We start from the raw sequence: 10575 nt of genomic DNA, 5'->3' as shown, positions 1-10575 counted from the left end.
ATTATCATCTTTTATCTCTATCCTATTTCACCACTTGGCGATCGGAAAGATCTCGGAGAGAAATACAATAGAGAGTGAACGACAGTTTACCGTTTTAAAAAGTTTGGAAACTTTCAAATTCAATTGCTTTCAGTGATGAGGAAAAAATAAATTTTATCTAAAACATATATTCTGTACGCTATACAATACTCTTATTTTCCACAAACCCAGACAACTTGACAAACCACACGACATACATGAAAGTGTATTCTGGTCTGTCTAACCATATCAGGGTGAATATTTCGCTCTCCTGAATCCTGATTACACAGCATTCGTTCAAACTAGCCTATAGGCCCAGTTGGATATATTTTTACCTAGATTAAGGCCTACAGCAACCTTTCTTTACGGCAAAAAATGAAGACAAATGGTGCAACCACAAAGCATTTTCAATTTAGTTTCAGTGTTGGGACTGTGTAGGCTACTGTCTTCATAACCAAAAAAATAGTAACATATAAATATAACTTGATTTCCATTCTAAAAACAAATAAAGTAACTGAACGAAAACATGATGTTGTTGCACTTTTCAAAGCTATACATTTCCTAAAACAATATAGCATAATTATTATGAAAAAGGGAAAATATCGGAATTATTTTCGAAGCTTTTTTTTTTTTAAGAAAACTGCAATGAAACGCACTTGTTTCGAGAATAACCTAGTCAGGTTATAATGGCCTGCTTGTGCAGTATTTGTTTGTATTAGCTGAATAAAGACGGTGGATTAATTTAACATTTAGCCTTGGTCTAATGGCCCACGAGATGCTTTCCAACGGGTGGTACCTATGAGGCGACAACTTGAGACACAATGGACAATATTACTTTTTTCTATAAATAAACATTTAACTTCTATTTCCCCTTTGCCTGCCGTTTAATATAAGCAAACGGAAATACGGCATACACCATCCTACTACACAGAAGGGAACTGCACTTGCTATGGGCTATAGTTTATCACAGTAAACAGTCTTTTTGGTATTTTTGCTGTTGTGTGTAGCCTAATCGGTTGAGCTCATCCGCTTCTTTTTTGCCCATGGACATGGGAGTAAACGCCTTCAGATTCAGTTGCAGGCCACAGTAACTGACTTGGAAGATGGAAAGGAAACGTGATTAGTTCTAGCCTTTGGGAATGTGTATGTCTAATCCAGCATTTATCTGAAGCTTAGAGGACATCATTACATGTCATGGCGATCTCTCTCTCTCTCTCTCTCTCTCTCTCTCTCTCTCTCCCTCTCTCTCTCTTTCTCTTTCTCGCTCTCGCTCACTCGAACACAAAAACAGACCGCACTGCCACAGTCATACTTTTAATTCAGTCTTAATCTTCATTTCAGCACTGATAACAGCGGTGGTAACATGAAGTTTCTGAATTTGTATTATGCATTTTCAGATAATATACATTGATTCCTGAATATCTTATTAACGTTATGTGTAATTATTAGTTTTATATCCGAGCCAGATTTCACAACGGCCTGTTATTTCACACACGGGAGGGGGGGGGCATGAACAGATAAGAACGCGTTTCTCCATATGCTCTTTCCTATTCTGGGCTGTGCTCATGAACTGGCTGTGTGACACTTTACTAACCTTAGGTTAGTAGCCTAGCCTACCATAGTGCCGTTTGTTTCTTGAACATATTTGGGTCAAGTTCATCTTTTGGTGACGGGCCCGGTCGCCCTTAGTGGCGTGACACCCGTCGGGTGACTACATCGGCTATACACGAGGGGTGCAGACAATGAAGAGCCCCGGGCATCCTGACACAACGAAAACCACTCAACCCTAAATATGGTTAAAGAGACTGTGGTACTGATCTTATGCTTAGGTCTTAATAACTGGCAATACAGAGCATAACTATTGTGGAACAAACGGTCAGGCCCAGAGGCCGTTATAGGCGTATAGAAAGTTTTAAAGGCTACCTTCTCTTTTTAAAAAAGTAGCAATATCTGCCTCTGTAAACTCCGTTGGGAAACGGATCAGCCTAGGCTATAGTTTGCAGGAAGTTTCCGTAACTAGCCTACAGCTTATTTCAAGAATGTGGCAATAAGATGACTTACTGTGCATGGCTGCAAACGGGTCGTGTTTGCAGTGGATTTCCATCTTTGATGCCTTGCTGGAGCCCTGCTTGTAAATGTCCTTCTGAGGCCTCTGGCCGGTCTCTACTATGGGTTAGAACAATTTTTATTTTCGTTTTTCTCGTTTATTAGTTTATTCCAGAATTCCTGTCACCGGTGTTTTGTTCGAAAACAGAAAACACAATGTTTCTGTAGAATATTTTTTGGGTAAAAATCAACTGATGAAATTAACGGAATTATTCGAATCGAATTTTAATTTCCCATAGAAAACTGCACCAATTTCGGTTAATGTTATTATTTTTCGCTTGGCAGTAGAAGTGTTGAGACATAATGGTCCTGAATCATGGCGACTCCGCGTGAGAAACAAAACTGAGGGTGAATCTGTTCATCAGCTGGACATGGCAATTTACCATAATACAAAAATAATATTAATAGCAGTATGTCCACCATAAGTATACCCAATCAGCAAATAAAAGTCCGGCTGTTACTGGGTTATTTGTTTGTCACGAACAGATTTGAGTTTCGCTTCAGTGTACCCTTGCCTTCTCGCTCCAATGACTGCGCCGTGAACTGTGACTAAAGAAGCGGTAAGGAAGCACAGGACAGGTGTCAAAACGCAGTTAACCAATATTTCCTCTCCGGTCACGCAAACTTTGAGCACTATCCATTGATGGAGAAGAAACGGCAGATCCAGAATGGTAAGTTTCCAGGCAACAAAAAGTGAAAACAAAAATATATTAAAAATGGAAATAATAAAGCAACTCAATTTTTCTTCCTTGAAAAATCCTTTGTAAAATCCTTTAGCTTAACGCGCTCTGAAGGTAGCAGCCGCGCGTCCCAATAAAAAACGAATAACTGCATTTTAGATGCGCCAAATGAAGTTAAAACGAAAGAAAGGAATAGCAGACATAGAGGGACGTGTTTGGTGACATCTTTGGCAACTCGAATGCCATCCAGTCTGAGTGGAAACGCAGGTTAAGTTCACTTTAGTTTGCAGCTGTCTCCAAGCAAATCCACTGAAATGTCCTATGTGGTCTGTGTTGAAATGCCTCTCGATCCGACTGTAGCCCATAAAAAGCAGAAAAGAAAGAGAAAACACACCAAGTGCTTTTGTTTCTCGTATTAATGCTCCGTTGCGTATGGGAAAAGAGAGAGGCGGTTAGCCTAAATGTGTGTTACTCCTCACGGCGAGTCTCGCGACCGTAGAGCAAGCCCACGGCGCGTTTCAGGACCTGCTCTCTTGTGGACAGCGCCAACGCTATAGTGCGCGGAATCTACCACTACCCCCTGGACAAAATGTCACTCAAACCAATCCACCAATCACGGCCCTCCGAATAAACTGCCTCAACCAGAGCTTGTTGCGCTCAAGCGGGCAGGATGATGATTGGTTGCTCAGGTTCCTCTGTGCCGGTGACGTCCTAAAAAAACTGCCTCTAAAAAATAAGGATTTTGACTCATAAACACTGTATCTCAAGACCGTGATCTTAAGTTCATGACTAATTATAGCAGACATAATTTAGGCTACATAATTTTTTGTGCGCAGTGAGGTCGTGTAAATATTTCAGATTTAATTCTGTTTACGTTTTGAATAAATCTAGCCGGTAGTATATTAGCATAAACATGTTTGCCTATGGTGTAAGGATTTTTTTACTGGGAAAATCGAAAATCTATGTACCCTATAAATTCTTCGGTATATTTTGAAATTACTTATTGCCAAGTGTCCATACCTTGTCATAGTCTACTACTTGCACGGGCATACATAATGACATTTTGACAAAAGTCTCTACACAGGATGAAGTTAGATGAGTAAGACTAAAGTATTACAATTTCTCCTCAATAACCACAACCCAGTGGGACCGTGCGATTTGTCACTGTAGACATGTGTTTGCCTACGACAAAAAAAAACTCCTCGGGAGAAATCCTGACTCAGATATTGTGAATAGAGGCCTTCCTGTTATTTGAACTCATCTTAAAGATATACAATTCAAAATATAAACGTTTTTCGGTCAGACGACCTGCGTGTCCACTTGTCATTTTTACCTATTGACAATTCAAAATCCACTGAATCGCAATTTATTTACAGACCTATAGGCTACTAATTTCTGCGCTGTAGGTAGGCTAGAAATAAGTCATTATCTTGCCATTTGAGCTATTTGAATTTTAGTGTGGTGTATAGGGCTTTAAAAGTCAACGCCCTATAATCACTTAATTACAACTCTTTAGGATGATCCCAATTAATAAATTGAGTGATTCAACAAACTCATCTCAACAACGAACTCATCTCAGTCCATTCAAATAATATTTTTCTCTGTCCGTAGAGTGGGCATTCCAAAGTATCTGCTATGAACTTCCAGAATCTCAGATAGACTCAGAACTAGACAACAAACTCTCCTCCGGTGGCATCCCATAAAGGAACATAACTCCCACTACATACTTAAACAATAGTTACGACCACAACTCCCTCTGCAAATGTGAGTTTGTTGTCAATTGAAGAAGTGCAGCTGAACAGCAGTTGTATGTTTTTCCCTACAGTTCGACAACAACAAAACACGCAAATTTGGAAACGGCTTTAATCTAGCAGTGGTTCTTTTTTAAATATTAAACCAGACTAATAAATTGACCATGTCGGCTATTACGTTTATTTCGGCCAAAGGGTACGCCCACTCTGAGTTTTTGTCGTTGGTGTGATTCGTAGCTTGTTCTTGATTTCGGCCTCTCGAAGGATGTGGAATTCCACAGCCGCTTGCACTGCTGGTGCCACGAGGGGGCGAACACGGTTCCTCTTTCTAGGGCGCGCACATTGTCACTTGCGCACATGAAAGAGGAAAGGAGTGAAAAGGTCTTTTAGCGAAGCGTCTGCCCACGAACCTCATGCAAGTTGAATCTTGGCAAACGCGTTATGCGCACTGCAGTTAAAGTACGCACGCCTCGTCACTTCACCAGCATGCCAGTGATACCAGACCAGGTCATCAAAACACACCATGTCGAATAAACAAAGTGAAGGCAAACGATGCCAGTAATTAGTTTTGTCAGGACAAAAACTGTTACTCAATTGTTTTCCTGGCTCTGCGTGCAGTCTAGATAATTCTCCACGGGGATATTGCAGTCATTGAGCAGACCAAAGTATCCATCGTACACGTTGATTCAACCACGTGGTCTTTACAAAATACCTAAAGCAATTATCTGAAAAGTGTAAGATTATGTTGGCTTCTGATGTTACATTGAAGGTATGATACAGGCCTACAATCGAAAGATGATGATTACATATTATGATGACGTGAAATATATAGGCTAGCTCTAAACATGCAATACATATTTGCAGTCGCCTCGGAATTTGCACTCACGGGAGAACCACTTAATGATATAAAATGCATTTCCGAGAGAAAACATACAGCCTTCTTTCACAATAAGATTAGCAAATTAAATACACAACCAATTAAAACCAAAACACACCCAATCATGTCTATAAAAATGGCTGTTGCTTTAGGCTGTGAAATTTGGAGAAACTTTCATCAGAATACAAACTGTTTAATCCTGTAGTCCAAATTCATTACCATAATTCATTAGGAGTTGGTGCATAATGTCTGGCCTTAAAACACTCGGAGAGAAAGAGGTGATAATCATTAGAGAGGAGTTTAAGGCGCAGTAGAAACAGCATCGCCCACTCCGAACACCATGCTCGAGAACGTTTTGCTAAACCTATGAAAGATTAATAGCGCATGTTAACCCGGTGCTATTACACGCCCACTGACTGTACGCATAATGAGAAAGCCATATCTCTTAAGTTTACATCGCATTTATTTATTTAAAAATAAACAAAAAATAAACATAGAAGTAGACTAACTATAAGCTGTTATCCAAAAGTAGAACGTTCAATTTCACATTGCTGAACGAGAGGATTTAACGGAGCATCTCGGACCAACCGTGGACTCTTAATCAGCCCATTTCATTATTTCAAATGTTGGGAAATTAAACTGCATTGATAGCCTATAGCTGAGGCCTACTTTGACACATCTAAAGAAAACTTCTAAAAATGATGTCAGTTGAAAACTAATGTCAGCAAATGAAAGACATCTCACCTGCACCACTAGGTAGTGCCTCGTAGCCTACCTCACCAGGCCTTCTTAAACATTCTTTCCTCAACCATTCCAGTTGACGTTAAGTGGACATATCTAAGACATCTCTAGAATATCTCAAAGAGAGAGAATGGATGGAATCACCCTGCTATCAAAGATTATGCAATACAATTATCTTTATCAATTCATTAACGAAATTTACACCGTTTTTCTCAGCATGCTCAGAAATGAAAACGCTCCACTCTGCAGCCTATTTTGTGCCGTTTCAAAGAGATAAAAGCCGTTGACATGTGCATTCTTCAAGAGCTCCTCACCACGCTCACTGGATAAGGTTATAATCTGAAAAGGTGGAAGGGCCTACATAAGCAAACGGGCAGGCCTGCATGGTATGGCCACGTATAACCGTTCTGAGAGTACAAGTAACTTGTCAGGATGGAGTGAGCTGAAGTAGTCAGAAAACGAATTTATAAATGATTTCTAGTCGCGGGTGGTAGAAAGTGAAAGTGGAGTAAGTAAGGGAGCCTACTCGAGGTGAACACATATGGCGTCTCTCTCTGTTTCTCTCTCGTTGCGCGCGCGCACAAACACACACACACACACACACACACAAGATATTACGGTTGTAGGCCATCTCTTAGGAATAGACACCAAGGTCGGAGACATCTGGGGGATGCGGGTGGTGGAGTTTCAGACTAGTATTTCGTATTCAGTGATGTTACTTGATGTTGCACTCTACCTTGACTAGACCTAATTTAGGCTCACTTAATAAGTCACACATCTGTTACACGCGACTGATGCGGGCCAGATATTTCCTTTCCGAATTGGCTGAAAACAACAGTTAGCTCATGTCACTCGTGCTGAGAATAAACTCCTTTCATGTTAGCAGGCGATGAGAGTATGGGTTGCAAGAAAAGGTAGCCTATTTCTAGTGTGACTTTCTCAGGAGCGCTGGGGATTGACGCTGGACTCCAGGCTTAATGTGTAACAGACACAAATATTCATAACACGTTTTCCATAGTCCAAACGTCTCTATGACAACGTATAATATCATAAGCGAGCCCTTTTGAAGGACCTCAGCTTGTAGCAGTTAAAACTGATAAAATGAGGACGACCGGTTCGAATACAGTGTTCAGCAGGCCTTAGCCTATATGCCTTTTCCATCGACGCCCCTATCATGCAGGCCGACTTTTCAAAAATAATGATGCCTTTCGATCTTTAGCTCTAAGACTGAGCACGGAGTCAAGATGTTAGAAAATAAGCTAACGTTATTGAACCAGCTAGTTATAAGGCAACAAGGAAACTGGTAACTGAATGTGCATTTTAATGTTTATTCTGTAGCCATTCTATCTTCTAAATTTTATTCCAAATCAAGCTCACAACTGAGGTAGGCCTAATTTCACTTGAAGGTCTAAAGAACTAAACGAGTACGTTCACTATAAATGAGAGAATACATTGTAATGAACCTTTCTGCAGATTTAAACACTGCCAGTTTTGCTTGCACAGTGAATTGGGTATAAAACAGCCTACATACTTCATTCAGCCTACTTTGTATAGCCTTCCAGACATCATCTCAGCGGTCAAGTAGATAACCATATCCCCGAGTTCTGGGTGGCTATGTAGGCCAGGCTACTTACCAACACTGTCACTAGGATTTTAAAAGCGACTTCAAATTTATAATTAAAAAAAAACACAATTAAAACATAAAACATAGTATGGACAGAAACAAAACAGCAGTTAATGTTCCTAAATTTTAACATTTATAATATAGTACATCATAAGAGATGAGAGGCCTTACCTGACCTTCCAATACGCAGTGGTTGAAGCTTGTGGTCTAAGTCCATACTGAGTAACGAGGCGATGAGCAAAAAAAAAAAAAAAAAGAAAAGAAAAGAAAAAAGAAAGAAAGAAAAGAAAAGAAAAAAACTTCCCTGCTCCTATCCAGTGATCCTTTTTATTCGTCTCCCCTTTCTTTTTTGTGATACAGTGTTTTTTGACGATAGTAGGTTGAAATAATTCGAGGCTTCCGCTCCCTGTAGCGGCGTTACAAGTGCTCATTGAGCTGCAACTAAACGTTTTAGGTGGAAAAAGGCACCGGAGGAAGCGTGAAATGATTAAGGGGAAACTGAAAAAAGAGCTGTGCGCCCATGTCCTTTCTTCAACGCACACACAGGCACACACACACACACACACACACACTTTGTAAGTCTCCATATAGAAAGGGTTCCCTTTCAAAAAAAGTTTTCCTCTTAGTTTCTTCCTCCCTCCCTTCTTCTCTTTCGCTCTCTCAGCGCGCGCGCGCGCGCGTGTGTGTGTGCACGTGTGCTAGAGAGTTGAAGAGAGAGACAGACAGCCATAGACAGACTCCCAGGTTTTCATACGGTATATCTTTGGAATAATTCCACCCAAACTGCTAACTTCCAGGATACAGTCTATGGTATAGTGTATGTACATGTGGTACTTACAAAACGTTTTTCTCCTGGTTTAAAGCCAGAAATATAACCACTGTAACCAATAACCACTCACACGTAGATAGGGCCTGTTATAGCACTTGAAGAAGTGAAGGACAGTGAGATCCAGTACAGACCCTTTGAAGTACAGTGCAGTGATGTTTAATTCGTTAGGTGTCATAAATGGTCATGGTTGTGTCTAATGACATATCAACGCTAATGTAACATGCCCTCCTTAGAACTTTGGGGTTTGCCATTCCACTGTTTATATTCTCTCTCGGTGGGAATGTGTTCTTTTCTCCTTGACAATGCGTTGTGTTGAGTGACTTTGAGCTAACTACTGAGAGATACGCTTTCCAAGAGTTCATAGGCGCAGAAGAGACAATTGACTTCCGAACAATGAATGTGACGTGCTGTTCTCACAAGTTTGTTGTTGTCTTGCACCCGACCTGACCTTCGCTCACGACTAGGGAATAAAACAAATGTTTTCTTTTCTGTCCTCAGTGATAGTGGGCTGTACCACTGACAATCGGTTTAAGGGGAGAGACCATGGGAACTTTGTACTGCAGTAATTGAACATTAAGTAGCCTAACCCATTTTATTTAAGGGGTTGACTCCAGGTCACATTCGATTCGATGCTATGGTGATTTTGTTTGCGGTCCAGGTGAGAAATTGGTAGCGTTAATGCATCGTATTGTTATGTATCTTGTAGTTATTTAGCCTAACCACATTTTACCCTTTCTAGACGTCTATAGCATATCAAACTTTATGTTATAGCCAGAAGTCAGTTCTCCCAGTCGCCTGCGAAAAATATATAAAAGCTATCTCTGAGTGACCCGGCGGATGAACATAACATTTCCCCTGTTGTTATGAGTCTATTCAAATCACTTACTCACATTTCAAAAATCTTAGTCTTTAATTAGAAGAAGACTGTTCAATCATCCATTTAGCGAGTGTTATCACGAGTAGTCTAGATGCAGTCTTGGCTATAGTGATTATTCTGATTTGATTTTCCTGACAAATGTATGACTAGATTCACTGTACACTAAATCACTCATCAGATCAATTTAGCAGTATCCCACGGACACTCAAAGCACTTGATGATACACACTACTGACAGTAGCCGTCATTCTTAATAAAGAGAGAAGTTAAGGGTGTACCAGACCCAAACTGCCACGATGATGATCACAGAGACGCATGTTAGATTAATGGTCATTTGTCTCACATTTCATCATAGCTACATTTTAAATCTGTGAAGGAGAATTCTTGATGAGAAAAATATAATACAAATGAAAATCATTTTGCATGTTGAATATTTAATTATATAAAAAATGTTATAGCATATTCATTACTTTACCGATATTGTTACTGTGTTTGTTAAGGGTTGGGATCTTGTTTGCTATAGCCTATACCTTTTAGTGGTAGGCTTTCGTCTGTCATAAAACACACCGTCAGTCAGACTACAAACATTTTAAGCCTATGTAAAATATCGTCCTGGTCAGAACGCACGATCCAGACACATAATTTCCTTTAAAGTTACTTTAAAAAAAAGATAATTTAAATAAAGTGGAAATACTGCAAATGGTTGTTTTATTTCCACCGTCATTGTTATCGTTGAAATTTCTCTTTTTTTTTATAAGCTCTCTTCCTTTTCCACGAATGCCGTTTTAAAAATAATTAATTCGCCAAGGATTTTGGAGATTCACTGCGTGACCCTCATGTTGACCAAGTGGAACTGGAAATAATCGTGTTAGAGCGCGACACATGAACCAATGGGGACAATTAGAACAACAAGTAAACAAATACACTGAGATAAAGTACAGTAATGAGGCTTTTTAGCCTTTATTCACGCACCTTCTCTTTGATTTCCGTTAGGGAATATTAAGATTCACTCAATTAGCTCACCAAAGAGACTTGTTAGTCACAAACACTGAAACATAAATAGAGAATGTATT

General features: G+C 39.9%; 1 protein-coding gene across 3 annotated transcripts in view; it reads right to left on the bottom strand.

The window, feature by feature from the left end:
- pax5 (paired box 5) overlaps positions 1-8845 on the bottom strand; it is a 43521-nt gene extending 34676 nt beyond the window's left edge. For 2 of the 3 annotated variants that reach the window (XM_031559909.2, XM_031559910.2), the window contains exon 1: positions 7969-8845. In XM_031559909.2, coding sequence (XP_031415769.1) covers positions 7969-8014 — 46 coding nt within the window. In that variant the 5' untranslated portion in view covers positions 8015-8845. Of the gene's footprint in view, positions 1-2079; positions 3269-7968 lie in introns of those variants that run through there. The other variant, XM_012831289.3, reaches the window with a different exon arrangement.
- Positions 8846-10575: the final 1730 nt, after the last annotated feature.

The sequence above is a fragment of the Clupea harengus genome, chromosome 22 (genome assembly GCF_900700415.2).
Source record: "Clupea harengus chromosome 22, Ch_v2.0.2, whole genome shotgun sequence".
Lineage (NCBI taxonomy): Eukaryota > Metazoa > Chordata > Actinopteri > Clupeiformes > Clupeidae > Clupea > Clupea harengus.
This window is presented reverse-complemented; position numbering and strand designations above follow the sequence as displayed.